Source organism: Quercus lobata, chromosome 4 (genome assembly GCF_001633185.2).
Source record: "Quercus lobata isolate SW786 chromosome 4, ValleyOak3.0 Primary Assembly, whole genome shotgun sequence".
In the NCBI taxonomy this organism is placed as follows: Eukaryota; Viridiplantae; Streptophyta; class Magnoliopsida; order Fagales; family Fagaceae; genus Quercus; species Quercus lobata.
In genome coordinates this window covers 44,294,022-44,317,145 of record NC_044907.1, presented here as the reverse complement: position 1 = coordinate 44,317,145, position 23,124 = coordinate 44,294,022, and the positions used below count along the sequence as shown (strand labels likewise).

Below are 23,124 nucleotides of genomic sequence, written 5' to 3'. Positions count from 1 at the left end.
CTTGCAATTTTGCATTCATTAATGTGAGTGTGCTTAGAGCATTCACAATAAAAGTGTTAAAAACTATTTTTAACATTTTTAACACCTCACACACTAAAAATTTCACTGCAACAAAGTTGCTAAAGCTATTTATTTTTAACATCCAACTATAGTAAGTTGCCATTTCTAACACCTCACTATAGCCAGAAGTTATACATAAAAAATATTATTTTATTACTTTCTCACATTAACTAACCACTATTTCTTTTATTTAATTGATTTATTTCTTTGATTCTAAGGCCATGTATAGTGGCTCTAGTCCCTCCCCATCTCCCTCTCGCCCAATCCCTTCCTTCTCCGTCTAAACCTAAACCCAAGCCCAAGCTTCATCGCCATCTCTTCTTCATGGCTCCATCGCCACCGCCGTCACTCATGGTGGAAGAGGAAGGTTGGCTTTTTTTTTTTTTTCTTTTTTTTTTAATGGCGGTGGAAGAGAAAGGAACTGGGTTTTGTGATGGTGGTGGAAGAGGAAGTGGCTGGGTTGTGAGAGTAGGTGGCAACAATAGTTTTTGGTGGGATATGCGGTGGTTCAGTTGGTGGGTGGTGGGATTTATGGTGGTTGTGGTATGGGTGGTGGGCTTTTGGTGGGTGGTTGGGTTTATGTGGTGGTTTGTGGTGGTTCTGGTATGAGTGGTGGGTCTTTGGTGGGTAATTGAGGTTTGTGGGTGGTGGGTTTGTGGTAATTGTGGTATGGATGGTGTATTTTTGGTGGGGGGTTTGGATTTGTGTGGTGGGTTGTGGTGAGTTTTTGGTGGGTGGTGGTGTAAATGTTTGTTCATGGACAAAGATGGCCTTTGCCCTTTTCAGGCCAAAAAAGTAGCATTTTGTCCTCTTTTCCAAACTAATTAGAGAAATACCCCTCTTTTGAAATTCGATTTTCTCAAAATCGAGTTAAGCCCTATAGTAGCATTTTAAAGAGCCTATAGTGACATTTTAAGGAGCCTCTAGTGGCGTATTGAAACTCGAGCTCCATGAACTCAAGTTATAGGTAAAAATAAATAAAAAAACTTGCATGGAACTCGAGTTCATGGTGCTCGAGTTCCAAAACGCCACTATAGGTCCTTAAAACGACACTATATGATTCCAGAATTTTTTTTTTAACTCGATTTTGAGAAGATTGAGTTTTAAAAGAGAGACATTTCCCTAATTAGTTTGGAAAATGAGGCAAAATGCTGCTTTTTTTGCCCGAAAAGGGCATTTGTCAATTTTGTCCGGTTGTTCATATTGCTTCCAAGAATAGAGAGAGACAGAAAGGATGAGTAAGAAAGAAGGGAAAAAAAATAGATCATTAATTAAAAAAATGAATAAAGAATGAATATTTTAATGAAGTGGTAAAAAAATAAATTCGAATGAGTGTAACATAAAGTGGGGTGTTAAAATAAATATAGTATTTTAAGTTGTTAAATGCTATTTTTTTTTTTTTTTTAGCATTCTTCAGGTGAATGCTCTTAGGATATTTATAATCTTTTTCTTCCTTACATTTAGAAATAAATTTAAAACAAAAAGAAATTTTAGACAAACAACATGGCGGCAAAGTGGTGCACACGAGGACTACACGTAGCCGCATAGGTCGGCCTAGCGCTCTCTCCTTGAAGCAATTTGGGCCACCAAGAACGTCAATTTTTTGTTTTTTGGTACTCTCAATTTTTTTTTTTAACTAAAAAATAATAATTTTAACCGCGTCTTGTAGACTTTAACCTTATTTTAGAATGTTTGAGCAATGAGCATGTTAATTTTCCAGAGAATGAAGACAGCTACCTGAGTAAGAGTCCGTATAATTATAACAGCTGAATTCTTCTGCCAAAGTATCCCAAGCCTTTTTGGCCTCACTAATATTCCCTATCCGAGGAAATATGTTCGAGCCGCACGATTCTCTGATCAAAAACAAAGCCAATGCATTCTTCTGGCTCCAAGCCTTAAAAGCAATTTCATCACCTTCAGGCATAGGAGGTTCGGTGGTTGCTTCAACAATCTCCCAAAGATTGTTATTCATAAAATATCTTTTCATCCGAATGGTCCAAGTCATATAACTTTCTTCATCGGAAGCTGAAAGAACAGTAGCAATTAAATAAATAATTTTCACATATGATACATATTTTTTTTAGTTCAATAATTGAGAGATAAGATGTGTCAAAAACATTTAATATCTCATTTGGAAACAGTGAATGGAAATATGGAATATAATAAAGTGGAAATGAATGAAAAAAATAGTTTTAGAATATTCATTTTCTTCCCTTATTTGGAAGCTTTAATGGAAACTATGAAAAGTTCATTCCTCCCATTTCCCTCATAATCTCAAATTCTTGTTCCCTCAAATTGGGAGGTATTAGAGGGAATAAATTTTGGTTTAATGAAACTTTTATTAAAACTCCTAAAATACCCCTTCAATGTCAACCCTTGTTTCACTTGTTTTTATATCATTGATTTATTTATTGTTGCATCAATCTTTATTTTGATGGGGTTCTTATTATTAAAATTATGATGAAGTGATTGAACTCACAATTTCCTAATAGCTTAAACTTTTAGAATAATCGGTAATTTAATATAGTATCAAAATAGGAGATTCTAAGTTCGATCACTATCTTTACTCTACCTGTCATTTAAAATGTTAAAAATTTGATATATTAGGCCTCACCTATTATAAGGGAGTTTGAGCCCACAAGTAAGATGTTGGAAAAACTGGTTTTACATCTCATACAAAACCCACAACGAAAGCAACATAAGTATCTACTTCAGTCATGAGAAATAATATGTAACCTTGAATTCTAGAACAAACAAGAGAAAGTGTATCTTGGTACAGTAAAATCCAAAAGCAGGACTTGAGAATACTTTCAATCTTCATCCCAATTCCACATGGTACCCAAGATGAGTGGCCTTTCAATCAATTCTTACGTACATTAATTTTCCTTTGGAAAAGTGTATTCCAAAATCCTATAGAGAAAAACTATTTTATCTTCTTTCAATCATATGTACGTTTTTAACTACCTTGGTAGTTACTTTATTTAATAACTTTTATTAAATAAAAAAATGATTATCTAATTGGGTTAGCCTTTTGGGCCAACCCAATTGAGCTTAAATGTGTGGCTTGGGATAAGAGCAAAGGGACTAATAAGGCTCTAACTCCAATGGACCTCAAACTTATTTGTCAACTCTTGACAAGCCTAAAATTACTATTAATTATATAACAAGTACCACTATAGAAATATAATTGCACTCTAAACCTTATTAATAAATTATATCTCAATACTCTAATATGATATCATTTGACCTCTCCATGAAATATTCATAGTGAACAAAGTCACAATAAACTGTAACTTTGTAAACAACTATTTTGTTCATTGAGTATTCAGTTTAATCTTTTAGCTATTCATATTTATAAAATCTAATTTCATAAAATATGAACATTAGTAACTCTTCACCAAAGTGACAGCCCCTAAATAACCAATTCTTATTAAACTTATTTCAAAAGATATTTTGTGTCTCTATAGAAAGAGATTATAGATTCCATCTGAAGAATGTATGTTCATTCAACAATACGTGTGGTTACCCCAAGGTAGTCAAAGGCGTTAGGACCTTGAGGTGCTAAGGCATTGTATCGCCCAAGGCGACAAGGCGCCAAAAAGGCACTAGCCCAAGTGAAGCAAGACGCTAAATATTAAATATAGTTTTTTTTTTTACATATATAGAGCTTAAATCATATATATTAATGTACTAAAAATTATAATCAAGCCTCTCTTACTTTGTTCCTAATGCATAGGATTTAGTCTATAAAACCAGTTTTTGTGTTGAATCCAATAGAGCCCCAAAAAAAAAAAAAAAAAGAGAGAGAGAGAGAGAGAGAAGAGAAAGGGTATAGGAATAAAAATAAAAAGAGGAGAGTTGCTATTAGAGAGTAGAGGGGAAAAACGTATAAAGGGAGCTGCAAGGGAAAGAAAAGAACGAGGAGAGCTGCTCTAAGTAAGAAAGGAGTAGAAAAAAAGAAGAAAGACAAAAACAAAAAAGAAAAGAGAGAAAAGAGGTTCGGAGAATATGAAGTAAGAGTCAAAAAGAGACCTTTTTAAATTAAAATTATATGTAGGAAATAGGAATAAAATAATGTTATAAAACTTAAAAGTAGAAATAAAACCTGGTGAGAGAGGGTACTGTTGGACAACTGTTTTAGTGGCTGGAAGGTCCAAGTACTTATATATTATTTTATTATTTATTTGTATATCTAAAAAATTGAAGTCTGATGTGCTTTTTATTAAACATTAGTGGTTGCCAACTCAATCCAGACAAAATTGAGTTTAAAAAATAAAAAATAAAAAAATAATAAAAGAGGTAGTCATCTTGGTTTTGATGAAACCAAGTCCTCTGTACCAGAAAGAAGACATATAATTAAAATTAGTTGATGTGTTATAGTCTTTATAAATAAATGCTCAATTTTTATCATCGACTACAAAATATATTTTGAGTTTATAAAAAACTTGTGATTTATATCTTTCGTAACTAAATTACATTTAATGCATCTCAAGAATTATGATAATGTCTAATTAGTTCATTTACAAATAGTCTCATATAATTAAACAAATTAATTACTTATAACATGCCAATAAATTGGATTTTAAGGCATAAAACCCTAACATAAAAGGGAGTGTTAAAATTATAATTAAGTGATTAAACTCACAATTTCCTAACAATTTGAGTTTTTGAGACAATTGGTAATTTAAAACTTATTAGTTCATGATTAGCATTCTTCTTTCTATAAACAATAGAAATGTGACCTTTAAGTGCCATCCAATGCTTTTCGCAATATATATTATGTTCCCTATTCTAATCGTGCCAATAGACCAGAAAGAGGTTTAGCCCAAGATGCTGAGTTGTATGAACAAGCCATGTAATGGGTGATTGGGTGGAAGATAATGCCCCTACTATTGCATGTTTATTAACTAGGATGTATTAGTTTGATAGTATCTTCTTATCGTTATATCCATCCCCCACAACACCTATTTACAATTTATTATTATTATAGGTAAATTACGTATATGTCCCTAATCTTTAGGCTGCACGTCCTTTTAATCCTTGACCTTTCAAATATGTTAATTTGGCCCCTAATTTTTTTAGTATTGTATCAAAATGATCCCCACTATTAAATAATGAATGAAAAATGTTAACGTGACTAACAACCCAAATAAAAAATTATTTTTATGCCACTTTAGATGACCTGCATATTGCCACATGGAATAAAAAATAAAAAAATTAAATTAAATTAAAGAATTTGTTAAAATATCAAATATATTTAAATCAAAATTTGCTTTAAATATTAAAATTTTAAAATAAAGTAAAATCATTCTAGAATATTGTCATCACTTTCTCAGAATCCAAACAAAAAATCATTTGAACCCCAAACACTCTTTAGACCAAGATTCACTTCATCCCCCAACCCATCTGCTGACCACTTTGTGGATCTATTAAGTTTGTCTTTTGTTTTGGCCAACAAAACAAGGGGACTACCAGCATTGATGCTTAATCCAATTAACATCCCAAAAGTGGAAACACATTAAACCCAATGACGAAGCAAGTTGTGAAAAGAGAAACTTTATTCGCTACAAGCTGTGAAAACAACGACGATGTGGTGTAAACAACAAAAATATGGGAGTGAAAAAAGGGAGACGATGTAAATGGGTATGAGTGTCCATGCACGATTTTGTATTGGGATTTGGGTTTTGTGAAAGTGTCTCCAGGGGTGGAGCTACACTTAGCAATGGGAGTAGCCATGCCCCCCCCCCCCCCACCCAAAATTTTTTTAAAACTTCATAATAATGTATGCATAGTTTGCAATTGTTTAAAATATTAGACCTTAAAAAATTAATATTTGGCTCCTCCAAAAAATAAGAGCTAGCCCCTGCAAAAAAAAAATTGAGCAACTAATTTTTGGGTTCCAAAAAATAGTTGATAAGAACAACAAACTATCCACCTTGTAACAAAAATAGTTGTTAATTTCAAATTTTTACTTTTTTCCTCTCTTAATTGGTAGTTTTGGTTGTTGAGTTCAAAAAGTAAGTTTTTAATAATAAAAAAATTTCTCTTAGAGTTATCTTATTTTATTTGGGACTAGGTCTTTTTGTTGTTTTTGTTAAGTTTCAAATTGTTTGTCAATACTTAATTAGTTAGTCACAAAACATTAAGTGATAAAAAATAAAATAAAAACTACTCTAAGAATATGTGATGTTAGGGAGTAACAATACTTAAAAAGCAATTTTCTCTTGTTAAGTTTCCAATTGTTTTTCAGTGCTTGATTTAGACCAAAAATGTTGAATGAAAAAAAAAATAGAGGATAATTTAATGTTAGTAAAATGTAGCTATGTAAATGTATTTATGTATGAATATGTAATCCAACCCCTCTAAACTAAAATTTCTGGCTACGCCCCTAAGTGTCTCTACACCATTTTATATTCTTTAAATTTGCCAATGAATTTCTTCTTGTCAGTACTCGTGGATTTAAGCCAAAAACAATATAAATCCTCTATTTTCCTGTGTTTGTTTATATTTTTCTTTGAAACTGTCTTTTCGATTTTTTTATTCGGAGATTTTTCTATGAAGTCCATGTTCCATCATCAATCTTGTGTGGTAGCGCTATGTAATGGCTTTTTTCAATAAAAATTGGTAATTGAGCTTCCACTATTGCAACAAATTTGGTATCAGCACTTCCACTTTACAACATGAGTAATTGGGTGGTTGATCATGTATTCATGCGTGTGTGTAGATGAAAGCCATGTTGGGAGTACATTTGTAGAGTATCGCTATTGTTTGTAGTGCACTTTTTTTTATGGCTCAGCCAAGCCCAGGTCCAATATCGAATCGAGGGCCTACTAGAGTCAATACAGAGATGCTAGGAGAATAAAGAGCTGGGCCTGGTCCCACCGTTATCAAGTGAGGCCGTTTTACTGAACCAACCTTTGTACAAGCAAATTAAATCCAACAACCAAAAAATATATGAAGGAACATAGGGCAACGTCAGATTATTTCTAGCCATAAAATTGTTACAGGTTTCCTAAAAGAGGGTTGAACCACAAAGCCTTGTGCTCCATCTCTCACAGTCCTATATATTGGACTTAGAGCTCCATAAAACTTGTGAGATTTGGGACGCCGTATTAATGTGGCTTCCAAATATCTAGATTACAAAAAGTATCCCTCCTCTTTTATGCTAAAGTGTTAATGCCTCTAATGTTGTCTTGCCAAGACAGAGACATGGAGTGAGTTCTCTCAAGCAGGAAAGTCCAAGGAAGAAGAAGCTGAGCTCCAACAGAGCACCAAGAAGGCTAAGGATGCATAGGGATCCTCAGAGTTTGGCTCTCCTCCTTCCTACAGGGATAAGCTCGTCGGTGAGATGCCAGGAGCCTTTGCACAGGCTTTCAAACTAGATAGTCACGAGTTGGACCTGTCCACACCTTCGGTGAAAATGGGTGAATTGGTAAATGGCATGGTGGCTAACAACCTAACTCCGAACAAGAGAAAATCCATTAGGTCTAGAGGGAACCATGCACTGATCATTAAGGTTTTTGGACGGACTGGGGGATTTCATTATCTTAACTTGAAGGTAGTGAGTTTATGGAAGCCAGCGGGGAGGCTTGACTGTGTCGACTTGGGTCATGATTTCTTCCTCATGAGGTTCGGGCTGGTTCAGGATTATGAGAACGTTATTAAGGGAGGTCCGTGGTTTATCGGCGGACATTTCTTGACGGTTAGAGCGTGGGAACCGAACTTCAAGCCAACTAACGCAGTGTATAACATGGTGGCCATGTGGATTAGGCTACCGGAGCTTCCATTTGAATATTATGACCTTGGGGTGCTAAGGGAAATTGGCAATGCCATTGGACCGATCCTGAGGGTGGACTCTAATACGGCATCAGAGGCGAGGGGCTGGTTTGCCAGAATTTGCATCCAAGTTAACTTGGACAAGCTGCTGACCACATCCATTCTCCTTGAAGGGGTTGTCCAAGAAGTCCTATATGAGGAGGGTTTTAGCACCCTATGCTTCTCCTGTGGTCGGGTGGGACACCGACGGGAATATTGCCCTTTTACAATTCAAGAAAGGACTCCAGCTGCGATGATGGAGAAGTCTAATGATTCTGCCGATCAAGCTGAAACTAGTGGTGAGGTTGGTGACATTTCAAAAGAGGCGGGAAAGGTGGATTCTGATTTGAAAGGTGATGGGCAGGAAGTGTATGGCCCTTGGTTGCTTGTTAAGAGGAAGAAAGTAGTAGCTAAGTCTGAGGGGCATCGAAAACTCAATCAAGGAGTGGGTGTGGGTCCAGGCAAGGGGTATTCTAGGAATTTTGAGGCTTTTAATAGGCAGGTTTACAAGTCATGTGACAAGCCAACCTTCAGTAATAGGCATGGGTCTAACGTAGATAGTATGGAGGTGGGTCATAAGGTGTCACATAACCCATCATCAATTAGAGAAAGGAAAAAGCAAACGTCTCTTCCAACAAATCCGAAGCTCCAGTCAACTCAAGAAACACCTTTTCATAATTCTGATAGCCCTTATATTTTTGCTTTTGGCATTGAGTTCAACCCCAAGCACATTATTTCGCTTAGTACTTCTGTCGATTTTGATTTGGGAAATAGAGGTGCTTTTGTTCAAACACCTTTCTGGGCACGATGAGTAGTGAGAAGGAAGATGGCAGGGGTGGAAGGCCAAAGAAAGCAAGAATGGACAATTTTTCGAAAGGGAAAAATCATGGTGGTATCTCCAAGCATGCTGACACAAGCATGCTGGCACAAATAAAAGAAAGTCCCACATTGATCTGGGGATGGTACGATCTAGACGAGATGCAAGCTTAGCAACACATCTTCCCTCTTAACACCAGAAAGAAAAATGAAAGGGTTGTTTCCAGTGACAGACCCGGCGTGATTGGAATGGGCTTGCCCCTAGTGGATATTTCCATCAGACAGATCGACAAAAGGGGAAGCTCAAATTTTTAGGTGGAAAGCGTTGTCACCGCAATCTTTAGAGCTAAGCTTGAAAGACATGAATATAGAGGAAGAGGACGAGGTAAGGATAATTTGGATGTCCAAATTGGGAGTAGTGAGTTACCGGGGAAACATAATTTCCAAGAGTCTGATTCAGGCCGAAGTAGCAACAAGGGGGTCAAATCTTCTAATTTCATCAAGAGAGACTCAGATGGGAGTACTAGAACACATGGTGCTTCTTGCACAGGGAGTGGAATTCTCCAAGAGGCCTCTAAGGGAGTTGGGATGGAGATTGCTGAGTAAGGTGGAAGCTCAAAATCTGAATAAAGTAGTGCAGGCTACCCCTGATTCTGTCCCAATGAATATTATTCTTTGGAATTGTAGTGGGGCATTGAACCCTCGTTTTCACATCACTCTAAAGAATTTGATAGACACCCACTCCCCCTCAATTGTGATTGTCATGGAAACACATGTTGGTAGAGAGAGGGTAAAGGATATTACAAATAGGCTCCCTTTTGATGGAGCATTACATGCTGACACTATTGGGAACTCTGGTGGTATCTGGGTGCTTTGGAAGTCTGATAATGTTGAAGTTACGCAATTAGCAAAAATTGAACAGGAAATTCACATAGTGGTTAAGGTACGTGCCTATGTGATGCAAGCGTGCATGCTTCCTATCCGAATTCTAAATAATCTTGATAAGGTTAGCAAGAATTTTGTGTGGGGATCGACGAAAGATCATAAAAAACTGCATATGGTTGGCTGGGGAAAAGTTACTAAACCAAAGTGCAGAGGGGGTTTGGGCATTCAAGAAACTAGAGGAAGAAATCTAACACTAGTTGCTAAACTGTGTTGGCGAATGGAGAACTCAAAAGGTGGAGGATGGGCTGATGTGTTGAGGAAAAAGTACATGTCTGGGCTTGCTAGAAAGCCAAAGGCTCATACTAGAGCTTGGAATGCAGTGAAGATTGGAAGAAGCATTTGTGAGAAAGGCTCTAACTGGATAGTGGGTTGCAATAGCCCACTAAGCTTCTAGAATGATAAGTGGTTGAATATTGGCTCAATCAGGTCCCTCATTGAAGGTCCTTAAAACCAAGGAGAAAGTGAGGTGTGCATTAGGGAGGTGACTACAAATAATGGCTAGGATTTGACTAACCTCTCCTTTGTCTTCCCTAACCACATTCTAAATGCTGTAAAAGCCATCCCACTTAGAAGATATGTTATGCGGGAGGATAACAGGAGTTGGGTCTCCAGCTTAAATGGGGAGTTCGACTCCAGAAATGCTTACCTACTGGCAATTGATGAGAACCTTGAAATACTGGATTTTCATGGCAAATGGATTTGGAAGATCCATACTTTGCCCAAGATTAAAATTTTTCTGTGGAAATGCTTGCACATGAGCTTACCGGTGAAAGCCATTTTGACTCATCGTGGTATTGGCAGTTTGGGAGACTATGACAGTTGCAAAGAATTGGAGGAGAGTATTATTCATGTTTTGAGGGATTGCCGAATAGCAAAATACTTTTGGGAGCATTCTAGCTGTCCTGATAGTCTAAAACAGTCCTTTTCGAATGATCTTATGGTATGGATAAAAAAGAATGCCTTAGACTCTTCAAAGGCCAATGGTAAGGATTATGATTGGTGCAATTTTTTTCTGCTAGGCTTGTGGAATTTGTGGCTGCAAAGGAATAAAAAGGCTTTCAAGCAACAATCCCTTAACCCAAATCTGGTACAAATGGTGGAAATGCAAACTCGTGAGCTCATGTATTGTGTGTTGGGGCCTAACATAGGGAAGGATAGACTTTTAAGACAGGTCCAATGGCTAAAGTCAGCTGCTAGTTGGCATAAGCTCAATACGGATGGTTCGGTTGTCAACTCGAGTGGGCTGGCAGGGTGTGGTGGTTTACTTAGAGATAGCCGGATAGTGGGTTGTGGGTTTTACAAAGTCCATTCGTGTTAACTCTAGTATCGCTGCGGAGTTGTGGGCTTTGAGGGAAGGTCTGGGAATGTTTTTAGAAAAGGGAATTTCTGCTATGGAGATTGAACTTGATGCAACTGTAGTAATTTCCTTAGTTTCTAGCAATGTCAATGCTAATGGAGATTTGTCTGGTCTTGTTGATGATTTCAGGGAATTACTACTGCGTCTGCCTCAAGTTAAATTATCGCATTGCTTCAGGGAAGCAAATTTTTTGCCGATGCTTTAGCCAAGCTGGGATCGGCTTTTGCAGAGTTGCCTTTAGTTTTTGTCTCCCCTCCCCCTGTTATTTTGCAGCACCTGTATGATGATATGATGGGCGTTTATCATGCTAGACTTTGTATAACTGGTGCTTCTGCCAGTGTTTCTTAGTTAATAATATTTCCATATTTACCAAAAAAAAAAAAAAAAAAAAAATCCTCTAATGTTGGTTCTAAGCTAAGATTGCTACTTGAGTGAGTGAAATTGCTTCTTTCTTGCTTGTGTATTGCCTCATCCCTTCTTGCTTGGCCACCTCCTTTTAAACCCGTGCTTTAAGAGTAGAAATTACTATCTCGTCCCTTTCTTGGTTCTGCCATTCTTCCAGAAGAAATGTGAGCTTGAAAAGAAAACAACAACAGAAGAACAAAAAAAGAGAGTATCTAAATAGTTCCCTAAATTTGTATTTCAAGAACACTGAATAAATACATAAACAGAGAGCTCTATTTATAGAGCTTACATAGACTAAGCAACTAACTCTAGAAGCTTCTATCCTAACAAACTCTTAACAAGAATATCAGTGTAGTATAGTAGTATTAACAAGACAAAATAACTGAAAAAATATCTAATCTAGCTGAAGAAAGACAATTTTTCATAAAGGAAGAACAAAGCTGATCAAGAGGATCTTAGACCAAAAATGATGTCGTTCTTGGAAAACTAAATCAATGTTTCTATTATTGATCAAAATGGCGTCATCTTCAGTAATTTTTTTTAAATAGAAACAATTAGACCAAAACAACACCATTTGTCATTAAACTAAACCTCATCATTTTGTTTAATATTATCGTTACATTCTAAAGTTACTGTTGGAATAGTAGACTTCTCTGCTTTTCCTCTTTCATCCCCCCTCAAAAGCATGGGGTCAATGGAAACCATGATTTTGGAATGAAGGAAGTGAAACCGAAAGGTGGAGAGGCTCTTGGTAAACACATCAGCTAACTGATCTACTGTGGCAATATACTTAACCTAAAGATCTCTCCGAAGAACATGTTCACGAACAAAATGATAATCCAGTTCTACATGCTTGGTACGAGCATGAAAAACAAGATTAGAGGCAATAGCCAGAGCAGAGACATTATCACACCAGAGCTTGGTGGATAGGAAAGAAATATTCCCAAATCTTTCAAAATTTGATGAAGCCGATAGAGGTCAGCAGCAGTAATTGCCAACACCCCATATTCAAATTCACTGGACGATCTAGAGACAACATATTTTTTCTTAGCACTCTCAATAGTAGGGTTATAACCAAGGTAAACCAAATACCCAATCGTAGACTGACAGTCAAAGGGGTCTCCAACCCAATCGAAGTCTGAAAATGCAAAGAGGGAGAAAGGACCACGTTGAAGAAAAATCCCAAAATTGGGGGTGCCATTAATGTATCTCAGAATATGTTTGGCAATAACTAGATGAGCACAGAAGGAGTGGACATGAATTGACACACTTGATGCACAGCAAAACAAAGATCAGGGCATGTGATTGTAAGATAATGCAATGAACCCACTAAATTTCAATATTCACAAGGATTAGCAAGAGCAATACCCTCCATAGGAACCAATCTTAAATTAGGAGCACAAGGGGTTGTAGCTGATTTAGAAGCGAGCATATTTGGCTTGATTAACAAATAAGCCTTTGGAAGTTCTGGTAATGTGAAGCCTAAGAAAATAGTGAAGCTCACCAAGATCTTTAAGTTCAAAAGCCTAACTTAGCTGCTTGATAAGAGAATTCAAAAAAGTGGGACTATTGCTGGTAAGAACAATGTCATCAACATAGATTAAGAGGTAGACCAAGACCTTGCCTTGTTTGAAGATGAACAATAAGGAATCTGCAAGAGCAGTATGAAACCCCATGTGAAGAAGTTGAGTAAAGAACCTATCAAACTAGGCTCTAGGTGCTTGCTTTAGGCCATAGAGAAACTTCCAAAGTCTGCAAACATGATGTGGATAAGTAGGATCAACATATCCAGGAGCCTGGACAATATTGACTTCTTCCCTAAGAAAACCATGAAGAAATGCATTTCGAACATCCAATTGTCTTAAAGGCCAGTTGAATTAGACAGCAAAGGAGAGAATGATTCTAACAATTGGGGGCTTGATTACAAGACTAAAAGTCTCTTCAAAATCAACACTATATTATTGATGAAACCCTTTGGCAACTAATCTGGCTTTATATCTACTAAAGCTACCATCACCATTATGCTTCAATTTGAAGACCCATTTGCAGCCAACTACATTTTTAAATGGAAAGGAAGGAAATAAAGACCAAGTCCCTTGTCCCTTGAGAGCATCAAATTCTTCATCCATTGCTATGCACCATTGTGGATATTGAGTAGCAACCTTGTAGGATGGAGGCTTAGTAGGAGTATAATCCACCTTGATAGTTGACGGAAGCTTGGCAAGTTTTGTAATCTTGGTAGTAAGAGCTTTAGGCTTAAAGATCCCATCTTTAGACCTAGTTGTCATAGAGTGCGTGTTTGAGGTTGAAGGAGGAATTTGAATTTGAGAGATAGCTTGTGGTATTTCTATAAGAGAGATTGAGGGTCATACAGAAGCTGGTCTTGGTGTAGTGGGTATTGAGGAGAGTTCTATAGAATCTAGTCTTGGTTCAGTGACTGTAGATGTAGGTATAGGTTCAGTAGTAGGATTAGGAGTAAGGTTAGATATAGAGGCTGAAGGATGTGATTGGTTAGGTGGCTGAGATGGGGAAATTTTAGGAGATTATAGATGATAAAGAAAAGATAACCAGTGAGATATGGGAGAAGGTGAAGATGCAAATGGACCAGTGGAAGAACCAATGGGTAAAAAAAAAAAAAAAAAAAAACTCAATTTCATTAAACAAGACATGTTTGGAAATGTAAATTCGAAGAGAAATCGGCACTAATCATATGTAGCCTTTAAAGTATGCAGGATAGCCAAGAAAAATGCAAGTTTTAGTGTGAGGTTGGAGTTTGTGTATATTGTAAATTCTCGGCAAGGGAAAACAAGTGTAACCAAAAGTTCTAAAGTGATGAAGGTCAGGTTTAGAGTGAAATAGCAATTCCCATGGAAACTTGTTGTGTAACACAGTAGTAGATAGTCTATTGATGATATGTGTGGCCTTTGAAACAGCATATGACCAATAGGACAAGGTTAATTTTGATGTGAGAGCATAGTGAGAGAGCATTCAATCAGATGTCTATGCTTTCTTTCAGCTACTCCTTTTTGTTGGGGTGTGTGAGGACAGGACAACTGATGGATAATGCCATGAGTAGAATATAAATGATTGAAACCATTTAAGGTGAATTCACCTTCACCATCAGTTCTTAAGATCTTTATTGTACAATTAAGTTGATTTTAACTGTGGCTTTAAAGTATTTGAAGATGTCAAAAACATCAGATTTGTATTTGAGGAGATAGACCAAAGTAAATTTTATGTAATCATCAATGAGAACAAGGTAGTATCTAAAATGATTAATAGAAGAGATAGGAGCGAGGCCATATACATCACTATGTATCAATTTAAGAGGCTTTGTAGAATGAAATTCTGATTTATTAAATGGGAGTTATGCATTTTACCACTTAGACAATGTCTGTAGTGGATTACAGTATCAAAATTATTCAATACAACAAAATGATCAATAGAAGAAAAAGCAATGTTAAGAACTTTATCGCTAGGGTGCCCTAATCTGTGGTGTCATAGCACCCACTTATTTGTTTTTGTACATGAAAAGCATAAAAGGTGTGAAGCTGTGGAGATGATGCATGTGTGGACAAAGGATGTTTTGAGAAAATTTTTGAGTAGATGGAATAATTTTTGAGTAGATGGAATAGGCACCATTTTCACTCAAGCCCTTATAGAGGATTCTCCTTGTAGGAATATCTTGGATTTTAAGTTCATTGGCATCAAAATGATAAGAACAATTATTATGAAAATAGAATTTGTGCACAGATGGTAAGTTTAAAGCAATCCTGGGAACATGAAAAACATTTCTAAGCAAGAATTTATGATATTTGGTATGAAGAGAAGCATTACTTATGTGATCGATGGGAAGGGTTTGGCCATTTCCTACAGGGACTTGATCTAGTCCTTTGTACTATGATTGGATAGAAAGGTTGTTGAGATTTGCTGTCAGATGGTCAGAAGTGCCTAAATCAGCTAACCAAGGATCTTGATTGTTGGTGATTGCTGCATTTGATATTGTTGCCATTGCAACCAATTTTGTTTGAGGAATTCTGCCTTGATAAACAAATCTATCCTATGGTAGCAGTCGAGCTTGATGACCAGATTTGCCACATATTTGACAAATTGGATGATCACTCTTATAATTTTGACCACCAAACTAAGATGAAGTCTGATTTGGATAATTTTGAAGGGAATAGTTCTAATGAGGTTAAGAAAAATAATGTTGTTCACCATCATTATTATATCTTTCTCCACCTCTTCCTCTATTAAAACCATTTCTACCTCATCCTTTATTAAATCCACGAGTATGAGTCTGAGATTGAGTATTGCCATTAGGTTTGCTATTGGAAGCAAACATTGCTAGAGTGAGGTAATGTTTCTGAGTTCTCTGTCATAGTTTGTTCATCACTATGCAATATAATAGAAAGTTGCTCATAAGTGATTGGATCACTTCTATTTCAAATTGCAAAACATAAGTGTGCAAATTCTTTGGGAAAACCTCGAAGAACAATGCAAAGTAACTCTTCATTGTCAACAATAGCTCCAAAGCAAGAAGCTTGTCTTGAGCAATCTTGATCTTTTATAGGAAACTATTTGAAGCTTCATTTCATTTCTCAAGGCTTTGTAACTCAAGTTTAAGATTCAAGATATTGGCTCCTAAAGATGAAGTGAACCTTTGCTCTAGTGTTTCAAACTTCTCTTAAGTTTGTAATTCCAATAACAAGTGGGAAAACCTGCGGAGAGAGTGTTGAATTGATCAAAGAGAGAAAAGCCTTATCTTTAATTATCCAAGCTTGAAATTCTAGATTCACAATTGCAGTTGAGTTTCCTCGATCAAGTAGAAATTGACATTGTTGTGATAGTACCATCAATATGTTCAATCAAAGAATAAGCCTCCAGTATAGTAGTCAACTGGTGCTTCCATGGAATGTAATTGGTGTAATCAAGCTTGATTGACATTAAGTTGGACATATTAGAGAGTAGTATCAAAGGTAATTGTGGTTGAACAATTGTGTGGTTTGTAGGCGGTGTAGTATTGGTGGATGTTGTGGAAGCCATAGATTGTGACTCTGATACCATGGAGTGTGAGCTTGAAAAGAAAACAACAATGGCGGAAGAACAAAAAGGAGAGAGAGTATATCTAAATAGTTCTCTAAACTTGTATTTCAAGCACATTAAATGAATATATAAACAGAGAGCTCTATTTATAGAGATTACATAGATTAAGCAACTAACTCTAGAAGCTTCTATCCTAACAAACTCTATAACAAACTCTTAACAAGAACATCAATGTAGTACAGTTGTATAAACAAGACAAAATATCTGGAAAAATATCTAATCTAGCTGAAGAAGAAAGATTGAGTTTTTCGTAGATGAAGAACAAAATCAAGAGGATCTTGGTCCGAAAATGATGTCATTCTTGGAAAATTGAATCAATGTTTCTATTCTTGATCAAAACGGTGTCGTCTTAGTAATTGTTTTTAAATAGAAACACATGGACCAAAACGATGCCGTTTAACATTAAACTAAACGTCGTCATTTTGTCTATTATTACCGTTAGATTCTGAAGTTACTGTTGGAACAGTAGACTTCTCTTTTCATCCCCTTTCACTTCCTTAAGGTAGTTGCAACTACACGATCTCTTGCTTCTTTCGTTCTTGATTTGTTCTCCTAGTAAATCAACCCTTGAAAGTATCTTGGCCCCTTCCCTTAATAGAAGATCCTTCCTTAAACAGATCATGCGATTGCCAAGATTAGTGGGTATTGCTCCCTTTGTAGAATCGTGAGAGTGACACTGTGAAGCTTTTGGGTTGTGAAAGTGACTCAACAAGTCCTAAATCATTTATTCACAAATGGTATAAATGCTTCTTTAGTTAGGTGTAGACACCTCATTTTGTACCGGTTAAAAACCTTTAGTCTCCCCCCAATGATGAGCTTGATATGTTAACAAAGGATAATTGAAATTATCTTGATAGTTCATTTGTAATCCCAACTTAAAAGTGCTGCAAATTGCTTTGAAAACGATGCTAAAAAATGACATTTGCTCATCATTTTGATAATAACTTTTGAAACCAAAACCTTTTTAAGTTCGTTTCATTGGCAAGTAGACATCCTAGGCTTCAATTTGAACGGAAATTTTGTGTATTTTGGATTTAAAATTAGTGAGTTATAGCCATTTGAAGGTGGGGCATCAAAATTAGGGTTCTTGGTGAGTGTTAAATATTAGCATTGATACACCATGTTGAATATGCTAGTATAGATGCGGAAGCGAAAGCATAAAGTATAAAACACAATAACACATGAGGGTTACGTGGTTCAGCTTAACTGCCTACATCCACGGAGGAAACCCTAAAGGGCTACATCAATAATATATTATAGTGTAATACAAATCCTGTGTTAAAATGAATTATAACATATGTATATATAGTAAACTAAACCTTAAACTAATAGACTTCTAGTACAAGTAGGAGACTTGACTTGCACACAAAGTAGAATTAGGCTTGGGCTTATACTAATGGGCTAATATATATCTGACACTCCCTTTCAAACTCAAGATGGAAGCTTGATGAAATCTTGAGATTTGATAAAGATGAGAAGATTCCTTAAATGAAGTTTGGTTCTATAACGGTAGTTTAAGGAAGGCAATGGTCTTGCAGTGTTGATGCGACTTCAAACAGTGGCTTGACTATACCGGAGAGTTTTGACGGCAGCAGTGAGAAGCCAAAGAAGATGAACGCAGCGGAAAAAAAAAAACACCGAGAAAGACAAAGATTGCTCTTAAATATACTGTAAGGACGGAAAACCATGACTATAAGAAGGTGGCTCTGATACCATGTTAAATATTAGCATTGATACACCATGTTGAATATGCTAGTATAGATGCGAAAGCGAAAGCATAAAGTATAAAACACAATAACACACGAGGGTTACGTGGTTCAGCCTAACTGCCTATATCCACGGAGGAAACCCTAAAGGGCTACATCAATAATATATTATAGTGTAATACAAATCCTGTGTTAAAATGAATTATAACATATATATATATATATATATGTATATATATATAGTAGACTAAACCCTAAACTAATAGACTTCTAGTACAAGTAGGAGACTTGGCTTGCACATAAAGTAGAATTAGGCTTGGGCTTATACTAATGGGCTAATATATCTCTGACAGTGAGTATGCACGTATGACTCCGGAAGTATGCGCGTGCACCCAAGGCCATGCGCACACATACTCAATTTCCAGGTCACTAAAACTTCCTTTTTTAGCTCTCCAATCACTCCAATCTTTAGAGGGCAACCTCGAGTCCCTTAGAAAACCCTACAACCCTTTGAATAACCCCAAAAACGCTAGTTTTTATTATATAAATACAATCTTATGCCTACAACTAAAACTCTAGCTAGAGAGTGAATCATTTTCACTATAAGTCTTCGAAAAACCCTCTTCTCTCGTAATTTTCTACACACCACCACACTATGTACGTTTATCAGTTTTTCGAAACCTCCCTCTAGTAGTCTTAAGGCAAAAACTTGTTTTTATTCCTTATGCCCTATCTATGAACATTAAACATGCTTTGCTCTATGGTTTGTTATTCTTATGTAGATTTGAGTACTTATGCATGCGTAGAATTAGGATTTGGTTTAGTTGGATTTGATATGTTGTGCTATGTTTGTTTTGAAAATATGAATATATTAATAGTTATATGAATCAATATATATGCTTTGTTTGTATTTTCTTGTTCTTGTTAGATCCAATGCATGTTTAGGAATAGATTTTTTATTTGTTGTGTTCTTGATCTTGCTTTGAATAAATAGTCGGATTGATATATATATATATATATATATATATGAACATGTGAATGATTATGGATTCGTGTTTCTTAGTAAAAATGCGCACGCATGGTTGAAGGTGCGTACGCATGCTCACAAAAATGCGTACACAACCTTCTCCACGCATACACATATTGACCCAGAAATATGAAGAATCTTTGTAATGAGTTATGATTGTTCCTATGTAACCGCTTGGTTCTATCTCCTTCTCTTTCAGGTTTTTTCACAGGCAGGTTTGGCCTTTCATGGCCATCCCATTCTTCTGTGGACCTTTGTGCCCACTCTTTTTCGGGCTCCATAGTTAGCTTATTCAAGATCTTCTAATTCGCACCCATGCTTGGGCCCTCTGTGGACCTTACACCCGTGCTTGGGCCTTTGCACCTCATTCAAGGCCCTCCTTGTTTAGTAAAGAGAAAATTTTGGTCAATGTAAAAGTGGGTGCTTGGTCAAATAGGAAATCTTTTTTTTTTTTAAATGAAAAAAGTTAGCTAATTTTATCAGTGGAAAACTTAATAGACACACATGCTCCAATAGTTTTCTTTTCTTTTCTTTTCTTTTTAGAGAGAGAGAGAGAGAGAGCTCTCAAAAGTCAAAACAGCCTCAATGGAAAAAATATTTTCGAGCTGATTTTTAAGTGTGCAACCAACGCAGGACTATGAATCAATTTTGATCAGGTGTTTTTAGAAAAACCAGTCGTATTCTTTAAAAGAGTTTTGAAGTGTTAATGTTTATTAGTTATTGACTAGCCACGTGTTAGAAAGTCTTTGCTCAAAAAAAATATTTATCTCATTTTGATCATTCCATTTTATGCTTTATCAATTATAATTTATTAAATTTTTTTTCTTTTTTATATAAAATAAGCAGGGTTTAAAAATGAAAAAATAAAAATAAATAACATAATCAAACGTATGCCATACAACAGCTGATATAGTTATATATTAGAGCACTAGAGTGAAATAAAGAATTTCTATTCATCTCTTGCATTCAAAATATAGACATGGAGCATCACAAAAAAGGATTATGATCTAGGTTATCACTAGTACCACCTTAATTACAATTTATTCCATAATTTTTAGAAAGATATGCTCTTCTGTGGTCAAATCGCATGAACCAATTTTTAATGCAATATCAACTTGAGAATGCCATGTAACAAAAATTTGTCAAATAGAAGAACGGGTAGAAAAGAGTTGATAAGTTCATGAGAAAGTGACAAGCAGTCAATCACAGTTAGTTTCGTAGGAGAGTTATGGGAAAAATTGGAAGGATTAAAGAGACATAAATAATAGGATGAAGGGCATTTTTGTTCTTTAAAGTTTAATAGGTAATATTTCAATTAAATGCTTTAATTACTTTCAAGGTTTTGCTCCTTGAGTTGTTGTCTTTTAAATTATAATGAAGATGGTTTATCAAAAGAAATATAGAGGTACGGTGGTTTAAAATTCATGGAGAAGTCTCCTTACCATGGAAAAGGTGAGCTCCTTGAACAAACCTATGAGTAAAACTCACTTGTGAAAACTAGCTTGCAATGCAAGGGAGTCCAAAAGCTTATATACATACAGTTAAGCTTACATGTGGGATTCTAAAATCATAACAGCTCCAATCATAGATTTGGCCATCATCATTATCCTCTGCCATAAGGCCTCTACTTCTGTTCAACCCTCGGCCTTGGATCCGTAGGTACTGCTGCCTGCTGGTGTCTTAAGTTTATACAGTTGGTGACAACGAGATGTAAGACAGAGAGAGAGGAATAGCGTGATCGATGATTCTGTATTTCATTTTTATTTCTTTCTTCCTTCTCGAGAGCAACTGTTCAGTCTTTTATTATTATAATTATTTGTTTGTGTGCAAGTTTATCATATCTTCCCGACCCTAGGCCTATTTTAATTCACGCATAAAATGTTTGAGCATGTGCAGTTGAGAGAGAGAGAGAGAGAGAGAGAGATACCATAATATATACTTTTGGGGATTCTGCATATTGCTGCCAAAGTATCCCAAGCATCTTTGGCCGAAGTTATCAGACTAATCAGCAAACATATGCGTGGCCCGGAGGAAATCTGTATCACATGCAAAGCCATGGCATTCTTCCTGGTCCAAGCCTTAGAAGCAGCTTCATCATTTTCTGGTTTAGGACGTCCGTCCTTTGCTTCAACAATTTCCCAAAGATCTTGAGCCATCAAATAAGTTCTCACTTGAACGCTCCAAACCAAGTAATTGTCTATGTTTAGAACTTCACTTACAGCTGCACTTGAGGCAAATCTTGTTTCCATCTTTTTTCTGTCAGTGTACCTACATGGCATTAGGATTACACTGAGGTAATCAAATCCGGTTGAACGAGTACAAATATAACAATGACTCAATGAGGCACACTTAAAATCGGGGGAACTAAAATTGTTGTCTGTTTCTTCCAAACATTTTAGTCTTTTTTGGGTTTACTACAACAACAATTTTAGTTGTGTATATATATATACATATATATAAATAATAAATAAAAAAAATAAAAATAAAAAAAACAACAACAACTTTAGTCTTTTTTGGGCAACGTGTACACTTGTTGTTCTACATGAAGATGAACCCGCATCTGAATTCCAAGATTTTTCTGTTCTTTTTTTATTATTTTGTTAAAATTGATAAATTAATTTTACGACGCCGACCCCATGCGACTCCCAGATCCTCACGATGTTGCGCGTGAGGATCTGAGAGGCGCATGGAATCGGACCATAACCGGTGGAAAGCATGTGAGATAAATTGAGAAATGAAGGCCTGTGGAGTCGGTTTCAACAAATGAAGGCTTGAAAGGCACAAATCTAAGAAGGATAGACACGACTTCCTGGGTATCTAAGATCGATCTAGTTTTGCCAATTGAGATATATTTCTTCTTTAGATTGAGAAATATTGTCTTAGAAATATATTCTTGTGGTTTATTTCTTACGCTGATACTCTGGGCCATGAAAGGCCAATATTTGAGCCCTTTTTTTTTCAACTAACAGAATACAAGCCCAATTTATTATAACGTTTTTGCATTTGAAAGCTTCATAGTTTCTGTATTTTTTTTTTTTTTTTTTTTTTGGGTGAGAAATTTGAAGGCTTCATAGTTACAAACTTAAAAATGAAGATTCACCATCTTCATAAATTTAAGATTCATAAAATATGAACCATAAAAGTAGTGGGTTTTAATTATTTTCTTCTCACTCTTTATACTTAATCGTGTTATTTTTTATTTTTGTGAATACTTTTATTTTTATTATTATTATTATCATCATCAGCAAATGAATACTTGTATCGTTACTCACCTGATGAACAAACAAATCTTTTAATGAGATAATATATGCATCACATTCTTCTTCAGAACATTGAAAACTTGACAATGATTGGTGTATAAAACTTTAGAGAATAGTCGCATTTTACTTTATAAAATTGATCACAATAAAATAAAAACTTAACCACACTGCAGCCATTGATGCAAGTGAAATTTTGATAATAAAAAGATGCAATTACTTACAAGCAGCGAGACTGGCTGTCTTCCAAATAAACGCAGCTGCCCGTAAATTTCACTATGCAGAGTAACTTGAAAGAAATGATTAGATACTTCCACACCACTTATGCCTTAGAACAAGTAGTTCCTAATGTAAGAACGGCTTGCTTGAAATTCTGTAGATCTCGCTTATGGATGAAGGGACACTAACTACATTGACCAAGACTTGGATGAACAGGCCTTTATAAAAGAGGCATTTACTACATTGACGGATACCAGTAAAGAAAAGTCACCTCAACTTTAATACTTTATATCCTCTCCTACTTACAAAAGTTAATGATTTTGGCAGGTACCTCCGGTCCTACAAGCAATTATGGACAGTCTCGGTTGCCAGAACTGGCTTTGAGATACTTTGTGATACGTGTACTCCTCT

At 35.9% G+C, this 23,124-nt stretch overlaps 1 protein-coding gene across 3 annotated transcripts in view; it reads right to left on the bottom strand.

Annotated features, from left to right (window-relative positions):
- The window catches only part of LOC115987625 (protein ACCELERATED CELL DEATH 6-like), a 59,818-nt gene extending 36,922 nt beyond the window's left edge, over positions 1-22,896 (bottom strand). For 2 of the 3 annotated variants that reach the window (XM_031111210.1, XM_031111212.1), the window contains exons 1-3: positions 22,719-22,896; positions 21,165-21,505; positions 1,798-2,085 (exon numbers count right to left, since the gene is read on the bottom strand). In XM_031111210.1, the coding sequence (XP_030967070.1) occupies positions 1,798-2,085; positions 21,165-21,486 (610 nt within the window). In that variant the 5' untranslated portion in view covers positions 21,487-21,505; positions 22,719-22,896. The remainder of the gene's footprint in view (positions 1-1,797; positions 2,086-21,164; positions 21,506-22,718) is intronic. The other variant, XM_031111211.1, reaches the window with a different exon arrangement.
- Between the last annotated feature and the right edge of the window lie 228 nt (positions 22,897-23,124).